This window comes from Brachyistius frenatus, unplaced genomic scaffold, assembly GCF_029030835.1.
Source record: "Brachyistius frenatus isolate BFR_SWC_R1_liver_20210118 unplaced genomic scaffold, ASM2903083v1 Contig_61, whole genome shotgun sequence".
Classification (NCBI taxonomy): domain Eukaryota; kingdom Metazoa; phylum Chordata; class Actinopteri; family Embiotocidae; genus Brachyistius; species Brachyistius frenatus.
Window position 1 is genome coordinate 2,181,801 of NW_027210660.1, and position 22,798 is coordinate 2,204,598.

Consider the following 22,798-nt stretch of genomic DNA (forward strand, 5'->3'; position numbering starts at 1 on the left):
AAGTCTTCATCCTGAAACCATAATCTCTTATAAAGTTTAAATTGAAACTTCATAGCTTTATATTTAAATTGAAACATGTTTGAAAATACAAACAAGCAAGCCAAGTACTAGGTTCTGTCACAACAAAATTACAGTTCAGCCACACATTTTTCCTCATCACACGTATATATAGGCCAACCAACAAGCTTCACACTGCAATATGAACAGATATGGGTGGGTAAGCCAGTGAGAACATTGACTTTTTGCGTGAAACATTTAGCTTTAGTAATACAGCATGACATAATTTACGAGGTCCAATCAAAAAGTTCAGACACTGGGAGCCAAACCCAGCCATTGGGAGATGGGGTGAGGTTGGAGCAAGGATTCTGTTGTTGCATGCAACATGCTTTGAGTGGGTGCATTGACATGTTGGAGAACCTAATTGTCAGGGAACCGCAGCTCAGGTTAGCAGCAAATGTTTTCCCTTTAGGCGCTTTAGGACGTCACAGTAGAACTCAGTGTTGTCAGTCTGACCCAGAGGGACGAATTCACAGAGCACAACCCAGTGAATGTCAAAGAAGACCACCAGCACACTATTGGTTGCTCCCGATCTGGCACACCACCTTTGGTCTTTAACAGTGACAATCTGCCAGTATTGAAATGCAAATGCACCTCAAAACACCTGACCCGGCTTATTGCTTCGTTGCCATAGGCTATATAAAACATTTCAAGCGTCACTGTTGCCGATTTCCAGAGTTTGAAACAAAGCTTGACGTGTGCTCTCTGCTCAAGTCCATGGGGAAATTGCAAACACGCACGTACCAGTGGTCACATAAATATTTGTATCACAGAAGCTGATGTTGATCAAGTGATGTAACTTGAAATACTTGCTCATGAAGGTTATTGCTTCCAGTTGCCCTGTGCTCATTACTGTGCCGCCCTCTCTTCATACACAACAGGAACAGAGTCTAAGCTTTTCAGTCGCAACTTGTATGCAGGTAACAAGTGAATATATTTATAACTGAGAATCTTAATAGATCAGTTTTACAATTTCAAACGACTTATGGAACAAAAGTTTGCTCGTTTGCTACAGCTGAAAAAACTGCCAGTAGGGCTAGTAAACAACCAAATAAGTGCCAATATAGTGTATGAGTTATAAAGCGACGCGTGCAGTCCATCATTACACTCATGCCATCAAATAGTGCATACAGTGTATGTGACTTGGTTCTCCCACTTGCTAAGCTCACACACAGAAACCAGAAGAAAAAAATAATGCATAACAATGTGCTTTTAAATAAATATTGTCTTGGGGAGTAGGTAGCCATGGCAACAGGCAGAGGGATTGACTCTGCAGTGGTGGTTTGGGTTTGTCTCTTGGTACTCACGCAGACTCCAACATGATTTAATGCTGTCGGAGATGAGAGGGATTGCTTTGATGAAGTGTGTTGCATTAAACAGAACAGTGGACTAACTCTCCGTCTCACCTGACTGACCGAAACTGTCTCACTGTCTTCCTTTCTTTCTGTGTGTGTGTGTGTGTGTGTGTGTGTGTGTGTGTGTGTGTGTGTGTGTGTGTGTGTGTGTGTGTGTGTGTGTGTGTGTGTGTGTGTGTGTGTGTGTGTGTGTGTGTATGCGTGTGTGTGTATGCGTGTGTGCGTGCGTGCGTGTGTTTCAGAGCAAGGGAGTTCTCATGTTAAGTGAACAGGGCATCACAAACTATGGCAGTCCATCTGCTCTCCGATTCCCTGCACAGACCAATATAGGCCACGCATGCGCACAGTTTGTTACGCTCTAATGGTGTTACTTAATCCTTACACCACTGGACAAGATAATCCTCCATCCAAACGGGAGAATCCTCAAAGTTTCACTCATCAATGCATTATTGTTTCTTAGCACTATCCTGTTTAAACTCAGCCACTGTAAACCTTTAAAATCTTTAAAAGATCATCAGTTTCCAAGTCAAATAAGTGCACGTTTGAGAAAACATGGAAATGAGTCTTCACACATTACACAAATTTTGGAAGTGCCCTCTCTTGGATAACTTTTGGAGAGAGATATTTGATGTACTCGTTATAATATTTGGTTTTCTACTACCCAGGGATCCATTGCTGGCCATCCTTGGGGCTATCCTGGAAGAAGTGATGAGCAAGAAAAAGATAAACCTACTGCATATAATTCTTGCAGAAGCCAAGAGTGTTCAGCTGGCTTTGGAAAAAAAAAAAAAAAAAAAAAAGCTCTCTAAAATATGACACATGGCAGTCAGTAGTTAAGGGAATTCACACAATGTAGAAAATGACATTCAAAGCGAAACTGCTAAATGCAAATTCACAGGCAGATGGTCACCTGGGTAATGGAGGAGGCACGGAGTTGGCACTGTTGGGAAACGTTTACATTTCATTATTTTACATTACAGTATATGTAGCTTTCTGGTGATGTGGTTAAATACTGTCACACAGACAGAAGGGATGAATTGAAGAAGGAGCAAAGGGCAGTGGATGAGGGTGGGGATGAAGACATGCATGTGTGTATTTGAATATGTTTGTGGATACAAGTCGAGGTGAAGGTGCATGCAAACTGGTTGGCCAAGAAAATGACTGACGAAGGAGTTAATTGGGTTTGGGAAGGGTCTTAAAATTGGTGGAAAGTGAAGGAAATATATCTGTAGATTATTGATTATATTTAATAGGATTGAACAGAAAAAGGTTTTAATAACTTGAATGTGTGTTTGTTTTACTCGTATGGATGAGTAAAACAAACACCATTGACAGCACAGCCTCCAAGCAGTAATGATGTGAAATGTCTCTGATCATTTGTATTTAACACTTTTAGAACACAGTAAACGGAAAATAAAACAGTGTTCAACGCTATTTGATGAGGACAGGCAGTGGAGCCAGTGGGCACTCTTCCCTGACTCCTTCTATTATTATGTTCCACTCTAACTGAGAAACATCAATATTTCTAGCTCCAGTTTGTTTATTTATTATTTTTTTTTTTATTCTTTTAAGTCTCCATCTCTCTCTGACATCTCGTCACAGAGATGAGCGATGAAAAGTCTTCACGTATTATATAAGACCGCAAGTGATGATTATCATCATTATCAATCAGTCATTCTTGTTTGGTTAACCATTTGATCTGCAAACTACACAAAGTTAAAAATGCATGTCATGACTTCCTACACAGATATATCTAAATAGCTCTATATTTTGCCACTTGGGGACAGCGGAAACAGGTGGAAGACAATATTGACATGTCACCACTTTTTAAGGTTACTAAGCAAACTTGTTACAGTAACTTATTTACACATCCAGCAATTATAACAAAACATTAAATTACATTTGAAGTCATTCTTCTGGTCACCTGGAAAACTTAGATCTCGTATTCACTGGTTTTTTTAGCTTTGTTTTTATTCTCCACCACCTCCTGAAAAACACACATGACTCTTTAGTTACTAAATGCTCCACTACGTTCACCAGCTAGTAGCTGTGTGTGACTATGTTTCTGCAGCTTGCTGTTGGATAGTGGCTTTTTTTGAAGTTTTTGTGCTGAACACAGAGCAAAGCAGTAAAGTTACAGACTGGACTGCTAAACAATGAGCTGAAACTTGCTACAGAGCTCCATAAAACATCATGTGATGACTCTCTGCAGGTTTCTACAAGGGACCATTTCCTATACTACTATAGTAAAATTGTGGTTATAGCTGCAGCTTTTTTGTCCAGAATATTATATTCTAGAATAAACATTTGATCTACAAAATTATAGAAGACAAAGAACACAACAGATATTTACGTCCGAGAGGCTCGAACAAGGGAGTTTTTTTTAAATTGTGACTAGTAACTTTTTAGCAATTGGTTAATCAAAACGGTTGGTCTTAAACTGTAATATTGGCAAATGCAAACATTTTTGCAACAATATTTCAAAACAAAACCTCAATATTTATAGACTGTATAACAAAATCCTGGGATTTCACAAATTTTAAACAATTAGAATCGGGAGGTGACTTGAACATTCACTAAACAATATCACACAGAAAAAGACAATACTTTCTATTACTTTCTGTTAAAACCAATAGTGATGCCACCAACATCCCACTGAAAGCCCAGCGACACAAAGAGCGGAGCAGATTCAGGCCAGTTGAAGTCAGTCATGTGCAGTGATGGACCGGAGGGGGCAGGTGGCTTTCAGAGAGTCAACACTGAGTGGTTTCCACCATTAATCAATTCAATCTCTCAGCATACATACCTCATTTCACTTTCCCTCTCCTCTTTAACTTGTCTCACTGAACATCCACATTTACTTTCTGGTCAGTTCACCCGAGCACCGAGAGCCACAAAAATAAATACAGACAATGCAGAGAAGAAGCACTGAGAGCAAGTGCCCCCAAGAGAAAAGCATCAGAGGGAGCTATTAGTTGTTGTTTTTTTTGTACTTGTTCATGAATTCATGTCCAGCCTGGGTCACAGGTCAGTATACAGTGTAGCTTGATTTACACAGAGTACATGGAATAATAAAGAGCTCAACCACTATATAAAATCTCATGTAAAATTATAAACTGGCTCATTCTGAAGGAAATATATTTATGTTAATAAAATGAAATTAGTAAGTTACACTTAATTCTCCTTCCTATTACCTCCATTTTCATAACTTCACTTTTGTTTGTGCAGCTGACTAGACAACATTATGTACATTCATGTGAAACTGTCTGACCTGTTTAAGAACTGTATATTGAAAGTAACCGTTTTATCAACAGAAATCCCAGCAGGAAAACAATATAAGTACCAAGGACCTGACGTAGCACCACGTTTATCAAAACCAGGGTCATGATGAAACATCAGATTTAGTCGCACATCACGTGATGTTTTGGGCCATGTTGATGTTTTATCCATTGACATACTTGACAAGAAACAAGGTTAAAATGAATTTGTTCAGTAGGTTGTGACAACTTATTAGACATTGCCAGGGCTGTGTATCTCTCAAAGATTTCCGATACCAGAAGGGACACCATGACTCTGAGTAAGGTTCTCTAATACAAGTGATAAGAAAACCAGTGATTTTATATAGATGGTGCAAGTAGAGGCTACATATGGTGAATGCTGTGGCTCACTGACACTGATGAGATTTACTTCTGCATAAACGGAGTGCAAGTTATACTTTTTAAAATGAAAACATGTTAGTGTGGATGTAGGTTTTTAAAATTTGGTACCTAGTATCAAAGTTTGGTCGGTTCCATAGAAGTATCAAAGTTCGGTATCCAGTTACAGATACCGCCAGATATGCAACACTGACGTTCTAATCTACATTTGCAGACTCATGAAATCACACAAAGCAAAGCCAACACATAAAAACGCAAGCAAGGGGTGTTTGATACAGCAGGTTTCACATATCTCTCTGACATCCCAGATCACTATGGAGACGGCAGAATGAATGTTTGAAGGGTTCCTACTCTACTTATTGATTATCATATATCAGGGCTGAAATTTTACTCATGAAATTGCCAATTATGAATCCTGCCTGTTAACAATATCATTCTGAAGGATCTGAATACAATACTTCAAAGTCACCGAAACTCGTTTGAGCTGTATCATAAGGTGACAATACTGCGTTACACAATGTGATGAGCTGTGTACACTTAGAGGTGGCAGAAGCAAAAACAGGTTGGTAAGGAGCAGCAAAATCTGTCTGAGAAACTGTTGCAACACAAAACATCAATAACAAAACACAATATGAAGGGCTTAAAAAAAAAGGCAGTGTGTGTGTGTGTGTGTGTTGGGGGGGGGGGGTGCATGCATTTGAGACGAGTGAGACCGCAAAGGCAAATGGAGAGTTACATAACATTATCATGACCGAGCTGAACTAACTCTGTTGTGCATGGTATATCAGGAGTGAGAGATGGAGAGAAAAGGTACACAGACATGCAGAAAGTACAGCACAGATTGAAGACGGCCACTGAGTGAGTTGGTTCCACAAACAGAGCGATTACACAGACAGAGAAACAGCAAATGACAAACTGAGACTCAGGGAGTGGATCTGTCGGTTGGAAGGGACAGAGACTCAAAAATGTTAGCAGGAACGTTGACTGATATTCAAGGACATTTACACGGACGAGGAGGCAGAGTGACACACAGCTCCACAGACACGGAGGCTGACATGAAGATGCAGGGGTGGAGGTGCAGGTCTGTTAGTTTGTGCCTGCAGCATTACAAGCAGCGTTATGTAAGAGTGCTGGGGTCCGCCTCGCACAAAGCCAGCACTCGCCTAAATATCCTATTGGACACACACGCACAGGATGACGAGGGGATTTGGAGACATGTGGAAGATGTGGCAATGCATATCTTTTTGGTGAAAGGTAACAGGCTGTCGAGATAAAAGGAGGGCGACAGAGGCGTAGATCATGTCGTGCCATGGTACACACGTTACTAATTCTAATTGGGTTTGATTATGTAAAAATCTAGTTTTGGTCGGGCTCTATTATGGGCTACGGTGCAGTCGGGTTACAGCTATCGGTGGGCGGGATGTAATGTAGTTGAGAATTACCTCTCTGACAGAGCACTTGAACAACCCATGGGTTCGTTCAGTACAATGCACAGTCACTGTTAATACCTCACTGAAATGCGCAGCACCACGTCCGCTCACAGGTGATTGAAGTGTACAACTCGACATTAGCACAGCAGGCTAGCAGCAGCAGTGCATCAGCGGAGATAACTAAATGCATTGGGACATCAGTGACGCACACACGGTGCTATCACCTAGCTGATAGGGCTTACCCTGCTCAGAGCTACGTGATGATAGGTTGATGGCGCCACTGAGGCTCACACACACAAAGCAGAGCTCTCCCGACATGTAACGAATGCGCAAAAACTTGACATGCTACGACTGAATCCATAAAGTTATTAACTTGTTTCAGGATACACTATAATCAAAAATGTGCGCGTGTTTTCATGCGCTGCGTACACACTCGTATGTGCCTTCATAATGTCCTGCTTGCAAACTGTCCAGCTGACTGCAGCAAGGTGAGTGATGCTGTCACTGCAGTGGCTGTTTGATATTTCCAAACCAAGTTCGAGCTGTTGGACACAGGACACTCAACTGTGCGTTGCCACATGTACGCAGCCAAAAGTAAATGCAAATATTAATATCACTTGGTGTTTTACAGTGTACTTGTTATGTAACATAACAGAGGCCTTTAGTGCTCTGTCACTCCCAGCTCAATAGCAGGACCATTATGTGCTCCAAAGTCCCTGCATCATGTACATATGTACTGTTCCTCTCGTCATTTGCTAAGCTCTACATGAAGCTTTATGAAAAGGGGTCAGTCTCTCAACGCTTCATCGGTGATGAGTCCAAGCCATTATTTTAATGCTAGATGTTGATTTTTACAGACAAAGCCTGTCGCTGGAATCACAGATTTAAATGTACAAGGTCGCAGAGAAGCGACTTTTTGTTCTGCGACATACAGCGTTTGTCACAGCGAGTGAAGCTTGTCTCTTGGTATTCGAGACAAAAGAACAGTGTGACTGCGAATGCACTCGGATGACCCTTGTGTGAGGTAGACATGTCTTTGTGAACACTGCACGGTGAGCTCCAGGATGACACATCAGCGCTTGAGAGGTGACTCTGGCTCCAGATGCACCTCTCAGCGCCCCCCTCTTCCTTCCTACTCCTCTTCTCTGCCGGGGGAGGAGGGGGAGGGAGGGCAGAGAGAGGGGGACAGGGAGGCAGAGAAGAGGTGAGAGAGGGGGTGAGCAAGGCTAATGTGACGCAGGAGTGAGTAGCGCAGACAGAGGAGAGGAGAAAGAAGCCAATCACCAATCTATTTCCCCCCAGTTTGGTTACAACATCACAGGAACCAAGAGGCTGTTTCCTTACAGTTACATGAAATCCCTCATTAAAACAATACACATATTGTACAGATATATGCCAGTTTCACAAATGTATCATATCTGGTTACAAGAGAAGATGGACTCTATGTTTTAATTCTCACACACACACACACACACCATTGAGAGCACAAAGCATCCCCCACTGACACTACAACAAACACATCTGCAGGCACTCGACTTCAACTGAAATCAAAGTGTCTTGGTTCGAGTCTGGTTAGCCAAAAAATGATTTTAAAGCCCCAGTGTTATGTACAGTCAAATCGAAATTACTTAAATTCTCACTCCCGACGTTCCAAAAAATCCCCAAAAATATTTAGATGTTTTTCTGAGAAAAAGAAAATCCCATCATGTCTGGTGTTACGTTCCCCAACTGATGTCTAGGGGAGGCGGAGAGTAACAAGGTAAATAAACTAAGGAAAAAAGATCACGGGCAACGAATGAATAAACAAAAGTGTTTTGCACACAGGATACACACACCTAACATCTGGTTGAGATGCAACTCCTCAAGTTTGCCTTCATTCGTGATGAGCGATCTATGAAAGTGCAAACAGTACATGACTCTATCACCATCTGCCCCTCTGAGCCACTGGCAGCTCGATGATGAAAGCCTCACCCTGCTGATAGGATTAGTTCTTTAGGTTTGTGACGTATGAAACTCTGGCTGTCTGAATCAGTGTTTTTGAGACCGTCATTGCAGTTCCAAAGCTGAAATACTCAGCCATGACGTGACAGCTGTTTTCACTGATGATTTTGTCTTCTAGCAAATAAAAAACATCATATGGACACATAACAATGTTATTAACTTGATTTTCACTGGAGGGGTTTTTGTTCCCACAGCATTGAAAATGACATTTTTAACCTTCTACTGTAACAACAAGCTACAGTTACAGTACACTGGATAATCCATTGACATTGTGGGGGAATTGCTTTCATTGGAATTACAATCTATCGATTAAGTAGTCCCAAAGTGTTTGGTGGGTTATCCATTTTGTAGGGGACATTGTCTCCAGGCGGCTGTGGTGCTGCTGAAATTTGAAATGTTAACCTTCAATGCTGCAACCATCACAAATAAAATATTGTAATAAGGTGGCGGCAGGTCTCTGAAACACACCTGTGCGAGTAAAAACAAAACTATCTGCTTGGTAAAATAACAAAAGTGTTTTCCAGCATGCCGGCTTACCGTCACAACAAAAGCACTCGTAAAAACGTAATTGTATGCAGCACGCATTTAATCAAATCAAGTATCCAGTCAGACTCATTGGCTTGCTGTGAAATTTTCTCACTGGGCGTGAGTAATAGCCGTGCAGCCACTACTCTTCCAATAGCCATATTATTACTGTAAGTGAATGAGTCAGAATGATGTGTGCGCGGAGTGTGTGCTCACACACCTCACCAAGGGTGTTCAGTGTCATTGAACACCGAGTTATTCGCTGAAAAAAGAGCCCTGCATATCCACACGCAAACGCACCCCACAGAAAATGCATCCTGTGAGCCTGTGTCCCTGCGTGCAGTCTACGAACCCACACACACAATTAAGACCAAGACATCTCCTAATTGTCCCAGGGTAAAGAAACTCCCACTGCGACATCAGAAACCCCGTGACATACATACACACACTCTCCCTCTGTGCTCTGTTTATCAGGGCCAGGCCCATCGATCATCTGAGCCTGGTTGCCCGGGTAACCCCCTTATTATTCAAAGCACGGAGCACTGGCTTGCAGAGAGGGTTGTGTACGAGTGTATGTATTTGTTAGGTAGTGGAGATTCCCATTGGCTCATAAGCAGCCACCAGTCCAGGCATCCTCTATCCGAGCATTCTCCCTGATCTGCATACCGATGAGGGAGGACAGTAGCTCTCTCCCTCTCTCTCACACATGCATCCACACACACACACACACACACACACACACACACACACACACACACACACACACACACACACACACACACACACACACACACACACACACACACACACACACACACACACACGTACGTACAGTGATGGCTCAAGGGACAGCAAGTGGAGCACAACTATCTCCCCAATATAATTTCACATTATCTTCATTTCTATCACCTTCCACCTCCCTGCTCTCCACCCCTTGTAATTTTCATTCAGCATCTTTCCTCCATTTTTCTACCCTACTTTGCTGCATTTCATTCAGCCTGAACCCCGTTCTGCTTGCTCGCTTTCTTATTTTTCATTCACATTCTGCGGCTCCGAGCCTCATTCATAAACAGCACCACTCCTTACAGCGGCAAAAGGTGGGGAGGGAAGGGGAGGGGAAGAGAGAGGGAGGGGAGGGGAGGAGGAGAGGTCGAATTGGAGGGAGGATTGCCCCTACTGACTTACTGACTGCTGCATGGTGAGGGCTCCCTGAAAACAGAAAACAGCCAATACAGAAGCAGAGACCAGGGGAAGGTAGGGAGGAGAGAGGACAAAGGAGAGAGGAGAGAGGACAGAGGAGAGAGGACAAAGGGCAGAGGAGAGAGGACAGAGGACAGAGGAGAGGGGACAAAGGAGAGACGAAAGAGGACAGAGGAGAGAGGAGAGAGGACAAAGGAGAGAGGGCAAAGGACGGAGGAGAGAGGACAGAGGAGAGGGGACAGAGGAGAGGGGACAAAAGAGAGACGAGACAGGACAGAGGACAGAGGAGAGAGGAGGAGAGAGGAGAGAGGACAAAGGAGAGAGGGCAAAGGACAGAGGAGAGAGGACAGAGGAAAGAGGACAAAGGAGAGAGGATAAAGGAGAGGACAAAGGAGAGAGGAGAGAGGAGAGAGGACAGAGGAGAGAGGAGAGAGGACAAAGGGCAGAGGAGAGAGGACAGAGGACAGAGGAGAGGGGACAAAGGAGAGACGAAAGAGGACAGAGGAGAGAGGAGAGAGGACAAAGGAGAGAGGGCAAAGGACAGAGGAGAGAGGACAGAGGACAAAGGAGAGGGGACAAAGGAGAGACGAGAGAGGACAGAGGAGAGAGGAGGAGAGAGGAGAGAGGACAAAGGAGAGAGGGCAAAGGACAGAGGAGAGAGGACAGAGGAAAGAGGACAAAGGAGAGAGGATAAAGGAGAGGACAAAGGAGAGAGGAGAGAGGACAGAGGAGAGAGGATGGGGGGACGAATCTATCCACACCCTCCTTCACCTGCTCTGCTTCTCTTTCTTTCATTCATTCATTCAAACCATCCTCCATTCACACAACACCCCTCTTCTCCCGCAATTTCCCATTTGCTGCAGGTGTTCCAGCTGATCTAGGTACAGGCAAACAGTGAGGTGGTGTGCATGGACAGTATAGGTATACATATACTGTAAAGTGTGTGTGTGTGTGTGTGTGTGTGTGTGTGTGTGTGTGTGTGTGTGTGTGTGTGTGTGTGTGTGTGTGTGTGTGTGTGTGTGTGTGTGTGTGTGTGTGTGTGTGTGTGTGTGTGTGTGTGTGTGTGTGTGTGTGTGTGTGTAATATTCTTCTGGTTGAGGCCTGAGGACACTGCAGACAAAACAACCTCTACTGCCTGTGTTTGTTGAGCAGCTACATTCATCACTGCATTACTTTGTTCCTGACAAAAAACACCATGTTTCTATCTCACTGCTGCTAATTCTTAATTAACGAGATATGCAGCTCTTTCACTGTTGTCAATGCACCACCATGACATGAGTCTGATTAACATATAAACTTATCGGAGCTTGTCGGGGCCTCTGAGACTTCCCGGTCAACACAGAATCTGGGCCCTGTTCAATACATGAAACCCATACGTAACACCACTGTGAGTAACCTGGACAGCCACAGCTGGCACAAACTGAGGCTGGGACAGGGAGGACTCAGCTGATACAAGCCTATCTGATCAGACATACTCCACCTCCAGCCGCAACAGGACGGAAGGGCTGCAATCGATAAAAGGAAGGGCCAGCGTGAAATGGCCGAGGCCTGACTTCTGGTTCTATTATTCCTCTGAAAGCTGCTTCACCACCTCGCGGCTGTTGTCATTGTGTGAGTATGCATGTGCTTGTCTGAGCAGAGAGTGCAAGACATGAAAGAAAGGGTGTAAGGAGTAAATAGAGAGGTGGAAAAGTGCAAAAGATGAAATAGATGGAGGAACACCGAGATGATGGTAGAGGAAAAAAAGCAGGTAAAAGGAAAAAGAAGGAGATTACAAAGTGGGAAAGATGAAAAAAGAGGCAAAGGTTACATGGAAAATAACAGAAACTCAAGTTTGGAAATGAGGGTTGAACTTCCCAGGAGCAAAAGCATATCTGATATCAGCTTGATCTTTTGACAGCTGCTGAGCCATAACTCCTGACTTCAGATTTCTCTCACTGTACCCCATGCTCTCCATGTTGCCAGTGACTTTCCATCCCATCAGCATTTTGTGTGTGTGTGTGTGTGTGTGTGTGTGTGTGTGTGTGTGTGTGTGTGTGTGTGTGTGTGTGTGTGTGTGTGTGTGTGTGTGTGTGTATTTCTAACACCAAAGGGGAAAAAAAAAAAAAAAAAGATATGTATACTGTCACCCAGGTTCTCTCTGTTAACACTGAAATGAAATCCTACTGCTCAGCCCATATGTTCCACAAGCTCGACATGTACCGCAAACAGTCATGTGAAAAAGTTTGTACACCCCTGGTATTGTCCCCCTTTAGCAGAAATAACTTCTGGTAGTTAGCACAAGCTATCCATCTTCTTTAGCTTATCCAGGTTTGGCTCTCAGTCTTCGGCTTGTTAAAATGTCTGACCACTCTTTGATGCCAAGTTCCATCAGTTTGAGGGTTTTTCTGCACGTACTGCCCGTTTCAAATCTCACACTCAAGCTTTTTAATAAAATTGTGCTTATTTTTTCATGACGAGGCTGTTCCATAACCCAACATTTCTTCTCTTTGAACCATTCCTGGGTGGACTTGTAAATATGCTTTGGATGATTATCCCGTTAAAAGGTAAACTTACAGTTCACCTTCAACTTTCAGGCAGACGGCCTGAAATTATCTTGAACCACTTTTTGATATGATGCAGAATGCATAGCTCAAATACTACAAGCTGCCTTGTCCCTGAGGCAGCAAAGAAACCCCAAACCATAACACTTCCACCACCGTGCTTCACAGTTGGTTTGAAGTGAAAAGCTGTCTTTGGTCAAACGTGTACTGCAGCTGTGGCAAAACAACTCAATCTTTGATTCATCAAAGATCCAGAAGTTCAATGGCAAACTGATGCAAATGTATGGTCATTTGGGAAATTAAAGGCTTTTTCCTTGCACACTTTTCGCACAGGTCAAATCTGTGAAGTCTCGTAACTGATTGACAACGCATGCACATTGCCACCAACAGTTGCAAGAGTACCTGCAGATCCTATGAGGATATTTGGTGTTCATGGAGACTTTCTTTTGCAACAAACTGTCTGCTCTTGTGCTGAATGTGTTAGGGCACATTTATATTACAGTGGGATGATTTATTTCAACTAATTTGAAGATCTTTTAAAATCCTTTGCAAGACTCATCTACAACCTGTTTTTTCTGAAGGCTGTGAAGAGTTTTTGAGATATTGGCATTACACCACAAAGCTAAATAGCAAAGAGAAAAGCAGGCTGTGGATGTTACAGGACTAAATAAAACCAGGTCCATCTGTCACTCTCTGAAGAGCCTCTAATAATAACACCTAATCTCGAAACCTGATCCTAACATTATGGATTTGAAGGTTGATCAATTTGATAAATGTAGGGTGCACTAACTTTTTCCATGTGACTGATCATTATTTAAATTATGAAAATGACTATATGACTAACAAATATGTTGAAAAAGTCAACAGCAGTCATACATCTTGAGTATTGGCCTAAAACACAACAGTATAGATCAGGGATGAATCAACAGCAGTGACTCATAGCTTTACCAAGAACTGTGCACACCTCTAGTGAGATGTCCATTTCTAAATGAGCCGTAGCTCAACATAATAGCCCACAAACAGTTAGTTGGACTCTCCTGTGAAAAGTGCAGCTCCCAAAGGCTCTCAACACTGTTGTAAACACCTCTGCTACGGCTGTATATAGCTTGCCTGGCTCCGGGCACACAGGTAGACATCCTTGATACCAAATACTGACAAACAGGCACATGGGAGGGAAAAGGAGGCGTAAGTGAGGCAATTGTCAAAGAGGAAAGGCAGATCAGTGAGGACGAAATGGAGGAGATGAAGGGGCGTCGGGAGGTGATAGGAAGATGTGATGAAGAGGGAGAGAAGGAGACGGGTGTGAGGAATGACAACGATTAGGCAGAAAGGCTAACGGAGGGAAGACTTCAGAGGCCACATCACTGCAAGTATGTAGTCATGTTCTTTATAAAAACACATAACATCACTATAGTCCAGGCACGAGGTCACACACAGTTCCACAACAGCTGACTGAACATTCATACTCATGGTCTTTAACTATAACTCTCCCAATAAACACCACTTGCATCCTCTTAAGGAGCTAAAAGGACCCAGGAAGTGACAGACCAATGACGTCAGTAGGTGAGCTAAAAAGATGGAGCAATGCAGAGCATTAAAAGGAGGTAAAACACACCCTTGACTATTACACTCACAGAAAATTATTTGCATTATTGATTAATATGCAGATTACTCTTGAATAATTATTTGTATTAAATATCAGGAAATTGGGGTAGGATTCTCATAATACTGACCCTCAAATTGATAATAAGTTAAAAACTCAAAAACATTCAAGGAGATGCATTTAAAAGCGCCACAAAAAGCCAGTGAGAGGGCATTATGCAATCAAGAATCTCAAACTACAAGGTCAAGAATGATGTTTTAAATTCAAATATATTCAGTTCCTTTTCTAAAGAACAAGAAAAAGCAGCATTTTCAGATTTGATGTAGATGGCGTCAGCAAATGTTCAGCACTTTTGCAAGAAAAATTACTTCTAAAAAAAAAAAAAAATCAAAACTTTTACAGATTGATTCCCTGTCGAATGTCAACTCAGTGTTCAAGCTCTAATGTGCAGCCTAAAACATAAAATTATTTTACGTCATTATTTTCTCTTAATTTTTTGGTTCATAAAATGTCAGAAGCTTCCTAAAGCCAAAGTCGATGTCCTAAAAGCGTATCTTTTCTCAACAATAGTCCAAAACCCACAGATATTTAGTTTACGATCACATAAATAAAGACGACCAGCCAATAATGACTACGGAGAAGCTTTTACTAGTGCGTGACTGATATATCCGCTTGAAAAGTGCCGTAAACAATTAATCAATTATATATAAAGTAAAAGTACAAATCTAACAATATGCAGACAGTGTAGCTCATTTTGTGTGTGTGTGTGTGTCTAAATGAGAAAGTTTCAGTAATTCTACGGTTACCGAGCACTTCAAATGAAAATTATTGTCAACAATGATGCTCACAAACAGCCACCGATATTTCAGCAGCCCTGTGGACCCTGAAAGAAGGTTCTTGGTCTGAGTGTGGAGTTTTGATGTCATACCCTCTATACTAGGTGCACCGAACACAGATACTCACGGGATACCACCACACACACACACACACACACACACATCTCAACGAAACACACACTGCAGGATAAAAGCACCATTACATCATCAATCCTCGCCTTGGAGAGCGAGCCATGAGCGCTGGCCACTTGGAGACGTGTGGTCATTACATCACCGGCAGCAGCCTGGAGCAACCCGTAAAAGAAGGAGCTGAGGCTTTGTGGCAGGCAGGAACTAGACCGTGTGCAAGCTGATCGCTGCTAATGCTCAGTAATGTTGCTAACTCACTGTGGTCAGATGGAGGGTCAGGGGCTGTTGACGCAATGCTGTGACACACACCACCTCAGGCCTTCAGCTCATCGTGCAGCCAGCCCAGCCCAGCCAGTAATGAGCATAATAATATCAGATTATGAGGACACACAAAGTACTTTAAAAACAATGTACGATTATTATTAAGACAGGGGTTTGATTGGTTTAAAACAACATTTTTTTAACTGCCCTGTTTCATAACTGTATTTCTTTTCACCATCCAGCGAGAGCATTTTTCCTTGCGGTTATCTTTATTATTGTTATTATTCTAAGAAATGTTTCTGTCCTCTAGTCGGCAAATGAGCAGCATTCTGCATTATTTTAAAGCAGGAACAACACTGACCGAATGTGAATGTGTCTGAAGTGGGTGTCAAAGTGGGCAGTGCAAGCTGAATATGCTGTTATGAATGATTTTACCACCTTGTTGATCACGAGGGATCAGAGGATCAATACTGTATTTTGAGAATCCATGCTTATGTAAAACTGGGAACAAGTATGTTCTGTTCAGAAGGTAAACACTGAGGAGGTGAAAAGGTGGAAATGTTAGAACAAGTGAATTGCATGTCATTTGAACTAAACAACAAAACAGAGTGAACTCGGGTACAGCACTGGCAGAGAAACAGCAACAAAAAGGGCTTTTTAATCTTTTTCTATCCCCTTTTAACAATTTACAGCGAGAAAAAAAAAAAACATCCAGTCCACAGAAAAATTGATGTCTGAGGAAATACTGAAGATAATCTTCATTTTTTTTTTGTTACTGTCACAGCTCCAATAAAAAGCAAAATCATGACAAAGTTCTCTCGATAATTTGTTTTTCCAAACCTGTCCGGCGATATCAGCCCAAAGTCCAATTGTTCCTACCGAAGACATGAACCTTGAAAAACAGGTTACAAATACACTTTCATTTTAGAAACAACAGGGCTGTTTTCTGTTGCCAATTTGGTGCTCTAATCAGTATTTACAGCAGCAGGACAGTGTAAGTGGGTTTGACTCAAAATAAACTACAGTACACATCTTCATCATAATGAAGGTACACTAGTTGACGTAATGATGTCATAAGTTACACTATGTAATTGTACAGTATGACATACGTTATGAACAGCAACAACAAGCACGGCTGAAAGCAGCTTCACAGTGGAGGAGCTGGTTCCAAGAAGGGGAGCGACTTCAGTGTGGAAGTGCTTTGGTTTAAAAAATAAAATCACATGCACGGTGTAAGTTTTTACTAAATATTTGAAAGCAAAATGTTAAATTTACACTGATATATATATAACACTATAACATATTTTGTTCTAATTGTATGTTCTTGAAATGAATAATGAAGTATTTTGTCATATTGTGAAGAATATTGTTCTTGGAAAAAATACCCTAAAATATCATATTAATTTAGGGTCATATCGCTCTGTCCTGAGTCTAAAATCTCCCCAACGTATCTTTTTAAAGTTGCTACTACAAAGCCAAGTGATCAGAAAGAGTCACTCGTATCTCGTATTCATCTTGATCACATCCTTAATACCACAGAGATCTCATGTCTGATCATGCACACTTGCATTACCTCATGTAATTTCGATTTCAAATCTGCTATCATACAGAAAAAAAGACTGCGTGGTAACTGCTGAGCAGGAGCTCATGAGCAAACAGACTAATACCAAAAGGCAGTTTATAAGAAGAGAGGGCGTGAAAACACGGTGATGGGGAAGCCCGTCTTCTTCTCCTTCAAAAAAAAAAAAGATGTAAGATGAGAAAACTAAAATGGAGGCTAAGAGAGTGACAGCAAGATAAGAGAGAAACTAAACAAACCATGAAGGGAGAAAGACATTAAACTGCCATCAGGATGCAGCAGAACGTTCAAGAACTCTCCTCCTCTATGCATCCCTCCCTACTCTCTTTCCCTCTGTTCTGTACAGATTATCTTCATGGAAATGACCTCCATCCGAGACAGCTGAGTGGCTCTCAGACCTGATTGGTTACAGTATTTACCTGCATTCCATCTATTCCACCCTCTGTCCACTCATCAACACACAAACAGCACTGTGGCGCCTCCAGTCTCTCTTCCAGTCTTCCCTCCTCTCTTTAAAGTCATGTCCTGGTCTCCCAACAGTGACGGTAATTTTTTATGGCATTTCATACCAGTCAATAGTGTAACTGGATTTACGCACTTGACAAATGAGTGCGTGATAAACATTTCCCCAAGCGTGGTGATATCTAAGTGCCTTTAGGAGCTCTTTATGGCTATACAACGCATGACAGCTCGCACATCTTTATGGTAGGCTTCCCTGTGTGGCTCTCTATCCGTGTGCTGTTGGTGAAGACGGCTACAAGTGCTGGTCACAGCGATGCGTGATTCCACCATTTAGCGAGAGGAGAGATGCCCCCTTCGAAATGAGAGCTCTCAAGCGATATGATGGCTCTCCTTTGGGTTTAAATAAGCGTGCAGCGTGCAGCGTGTCTGCCCTGATGTTGCCCGCTGCAGTGCAATGCAGGAGAGAAGCAAGAGATATTTTATAGATCAGACTCCCAAGTCTCTGAGCCCACTCACGCCTCTGCTGTAGGTGGGCCTATGACGCACACTGAAAAAGTGAGGCTGCATACTATGTCAGTTGTCTAACTTACTGCTTTAAAATGCACTTTTTAAACCAGCTGGGCACCACACCATCAGTATCCAAATTAAAGTCAGAAGAGCTTCAGGGGAAAAAGAAAGTTGTCTGAATTTTGGTACTGTGGTCTTGCAGGAAAAAGGGAGAACCAAAATATGGACAGAGATTTTTGTCAAGAGAAGAATGCATAACTTTCGACAGCTTGGTGTGGCTGTCCTGTTCCTCCCCAACACAAACACGCATAGTAGAAAGTCCCTGTTACTCCCCGACACAAATTTTAACAACCCTCTTGGCGCACACAAACACACTCAAACACCACTGTGCATGCATAAACAAGCTTTACATCAGAAAGACACAGACCACCACAGCCCTCTGTGCTTCTGTGAAGGAATAACAGCCTAACAATAAAAAAATAAAAAAAACTTTTGGTTTCTGACTAGAACTCCTCTTATTGATAAACAAGAGAACAAGTCATAGAAATTACTTCTTTACAGCCAAAATCTGTCTTTGTGAAATATAATTATTATTGCATCCTATAAACGTAACATTAGACTGTAAGCCTTTATCCTCAGTGAAATAAATCTATATTTTGGTCACGTTAAAATAGATGATAAAAAACTATGATATTAAGGATGACTAATGCTCAGAATTAGCAGGCAAATAAAAATGCTATATGTTAATGCAAAGAAATCAATTATTGCCCTGGTTTTATCAAGAAAGCACTGAAGAAGTTGTGCTAATAGTGACAATCAAACCTGCTACTCTCACTCCACATCATTCCAGAGCAGACTCGTGCCAAAATGCCTTGTTCACATACAAATGTTTGTGTAGCATTGTTTCAGAGCAGCAGGGCCATAAAAAAAATGTACTACAAGCAGCACTGAGTGAAATGGAACTGAATTTATTTTAATGCGACAGTGACACCTTGTGCACATTTGTAGAAATGTCCCTTTAAGCCAAAAGATTCAACACTGCAGCTTCTAATAATAATAATAATAATGATAATAAAGGGCAAAGTCAACTCGATACCATTCACAGAGAGAATACACTGGGTTTTTTTGGTTTTTTTTTTAGCTGTGACAGCGTGTAACAGAAATAACCTTAAACACATGCTGACAGAATTATTTTTGGGTAATACATTTCAACTAAAGAGCGTAGCCGAGCAGTGAAGCAACTGAAATGTTCCCTTAACACAGACAACTAAAGGATCTGCAGTTCGCATTCCAACTCAAGAGATGGTGTGGAACATTTTCAAACAATACTCGGCTCTCTGAAGGGCTGAATTTAAAAAGTCAAGCAGCAAATAGCAAATGTCTGCACATTTAGCCAGATGTCAACTGTATTCATTCTTTTTACATCAAGAGTATTCAGACCACTTCTACGACACCAAGCATAGAGAGACAATTCTATCTAAACGACTGTGTGGGTGAGTTCTAACGGCAGAATTGGAGATTACAATGACAGTAATGATAACCGTGATGCAGATCTGTCACGGTCATGATGACAATTGGTGGCAGGGATTTATTCCTTTATTTGACAGCAAACAGCGGAGAGTTGGCAATAAACGGGGGCGAGAGATGAGCTCTGACATGTGACGAAGACACGGGGCCCCCGGCAGGACTCCAACCGGACCACAAACCTCTGCAGCTGTGAGCGGGATCTTAGCCAAAAGGTGACTGCAATGGTAATCCATTGTTCCATTACTTCACAGGAAGGAAAGTTTTAAGTTCTTACGCAGACCACGAAAGGAGCATCAGACTTTTGTCGTTTGATTGCAGCTTAGTGAAGAGATATTCAACAGGATGAAGAAAAACATACCATGAAATCTGTCGGGTTGTGTGGTTCTGCTCTGGTGATTCGTCTGACATGCGGTCTGGTGAGAACTGTGTGCCCTTCCCGTACCCGTGCCCCCCTTCCCTGTTTCCTGTGCCCTATACGAAACCCACACACCCCTGTGTATCCAATTACTGCCACTGGGTGTCCAAAAAAAAAATAACATTGCAAAAAGTCTAACAAAATAATACAACATGCCAACAATAACAGAAATAGCTCCTACGGTGACATTATGTAAGTGATACTTGATAACAAAGTCTGTATGTCTTTTTTATTTTGGTATGTTAAATCACTGCACGCTGAAAAGATGAAGAAGCTACAAACCAACCAGGAAATAGGAATAAGAAAACATTACTTACCGAGTATCAGAATAGAGTCTTCTTTCTGGACACATTTTTCCAGAAGGTGCTGGACTCGGCTGAAGCTCCCCAACCAGTCATAGCACTGCTCTGTCTTGTATCTTTCATCCCAGTAGGCAACGTCTTTGTACCTGGAGTTGTTATCAGGCAGGTAGTCCATACTTTCTGCAACATATAAGTATCACAAAAAAAATATGAATATTGTTTCACAATAAAACTATCTAACAGGTTTCATTATTCATTCATTATTAATTCCTTTTGCCTTAATCTAGGTTGTTTTTTTTCTGATTTTGTATTTTTGGGGATTTCTGCAGGAGATGTTTGGATTAGAGGCTTTTTCTTTGTATTTGCAAATCATACAGTTTTAATGAACATGCCATGTCTCACTACAATAAAATGCTATAGACCTGTAACAGTAACTATCCTGATAAATAATTAATAGTTTTAAGTCCCCAGATAGTCTCTCCAATGTGATAATTTGCTTACTTTTTTTTTTCTTCATATCATTGTAATGTAAATATGGATTTGAGGTTGGTGCCACAAAAGAAGGCACGCAAAGAATCCCCCTTTGGCTTTAGAGCATCTCTGAACGCACAAAACTTTGAAGCAGTTGGGCTACAGCAGCAGAAGACCACACCGAGTAACACTTTGTTCAGCTAAGAGCAGGAAACTAAAGCTCCGTTGGGCACGGGGTCCTTAAAAGCGTCATCGTATTTTTTATTGTATTGTGAAGCACCTTGTATTGCAATTTTGCACAAAAGGCGCTATAAAAATAAAGTTTAATTTGGTTTGATGTAACACCACAGCCTACCAGAGGACTGTTGCTGACCAGGCCCATCCCTTTCTCACAAAAGTGTAAGCATCTACTAATGGCTCCTTTCAACAAGATAACATGGCGGGTCACAAAACTCATATGATCTCAGACTGGTTCCTTGAACATGACAGTTCACTGGACTCAAATGACCTCCAGACCTCTATCTCTATCCAACAGAGCACCTTTGGGATGTGGTGGACTGAGAGATTCACACGTTGTACAAATCAGTAAATGTGTACCAAAAGTTTACCGTTATCTTTAACTGCTGAGAGAGAGAGAGAGAGAGAGAGAGAGTGTGTGTGTGTGTGTGTGTGTGTGTGTGTGTGTGTGTGTGTGTGTGTGTGGGCGAGGGGTGGGGGGTTAACACTCACGTGGGAGTTGTTGTAAATGACTTGGAGCTGGGACAAGCGTTACTCATTTAAAATAGGTACTGCAGTTGTGACACAACATCAAATCAATACAATGAGCCGGGGTTTGTTTTTGTGCGTGTTGTTTGGTGCTCTTGAACGTCCCTCGTCGTAAATTAAATAGTTAATATAGTTAACGTAGGTACTGTCGCAATGCGCATGCGCACACTTGGAGCATGTTACTCCAGCGCTCTCGCAGTTAGTTTAATTTATTCCATTTAGTAGACGTATGAACATAACACACCTTACACAGAATGAACTTTGAATTGCATATTATTCATTTAGCTACTTACGAATTCCTCTTAAACGTCAGTGGCTGTGTAGCCAGTAAAAAAAAAAAAAAAAAACAGCCGGTTCGTAACTGGGAATGAACCCACGTGTTGTCTTCAACAGCAATAAAACAGACCTCAAACAGGATGTGGGGATTTTTACTGCAGACAATCTACAGCAGAATAAACCCCGATGTGAAACTGAAGCAACAGTGGTCTAAAATCTCGAGATTTTGGAAAACTAGCTTGAGGAGAGACATTTCCTCTGTGTTGTTTTTTTTTTCTGATTCTCACTGAATGTTTTAGAGAAGGCGGAGATATATGATTTAACACTTTAGCGCCCTGCAGTAATGCTGCTTTCAAATACTCCACGTAAAATCTGTCAAATCATAATGGTGCGTTCAAGTGAACCTATAGTGAGATACAGCAAACTCCTTTCTCTTGGCTTTTCTTCATTAAAAGATAGCCTGTTTCAAAGAACGAGAGAATGCTTTTTTGTTTAATAATTGACTTGATTTTACACGTCAACATCCAAAGAGGGGGAAATTCATGATATGTTATGATAGTAACATGATATGTTACAGAAGCAATTTGTTGAATCCTTGCATTAAAGAGTAAATTAATTGACAATTTGGTTCTTGGTTTTGTACAAGCAGAGAATTCAAAGACCTTATGGGGCATTTTACAATTCAGGTGAGGTGATTCATAAAATCAAAATAATCATTAGTCTCAGACCTATCATATTTTATCATTAGAAAATATATCATTTAATTTTAAGGTGGCTTTTAAGGAAAACATAACCTTAAAGAGAAGCATTGCTAAAAAAAAAATTGGAACACAAAATGACAAATTATTTTAAAACTTTATTTTCTCTGGGCTTTTATTTTATTTGAAACAAAACTTGG

At 41.6% G+C, this 22,798-nt stretch overlaps 1 protein-coding gene across 1 annotated transcript in view; it reads right to left on the reverse strand.

Moving 5' to 3' along the window:
* ece2a (endothelin converting enzyme 2a) overlaps positions 1 to 22,152 on the reverse strand; it is an 85,953-nt gene extending 63,801 nt beyond the window's left edge. The window contains exons 1-2 of the mRNA XM_069706256.1: positions 21,918 to 22,152; positions 20,404 to 20,568 (exon numbers count right to left, since the gene is read on the reverse strand). Coding sequence (XP_069562357.1) covers positions 20,404 to 20,563 — 160 coding nt within the window. The 5' untranslated portion in view covers positions 20,564 to 20,568; positions 21,918 to 22,152. The remainder of the gene's footprint in view (positions 1 to 20,403; positions 20,569 to 21,917) is intronic.
* Positions 22,153 to 22,798: the final 646 nt, after the last annotated feature.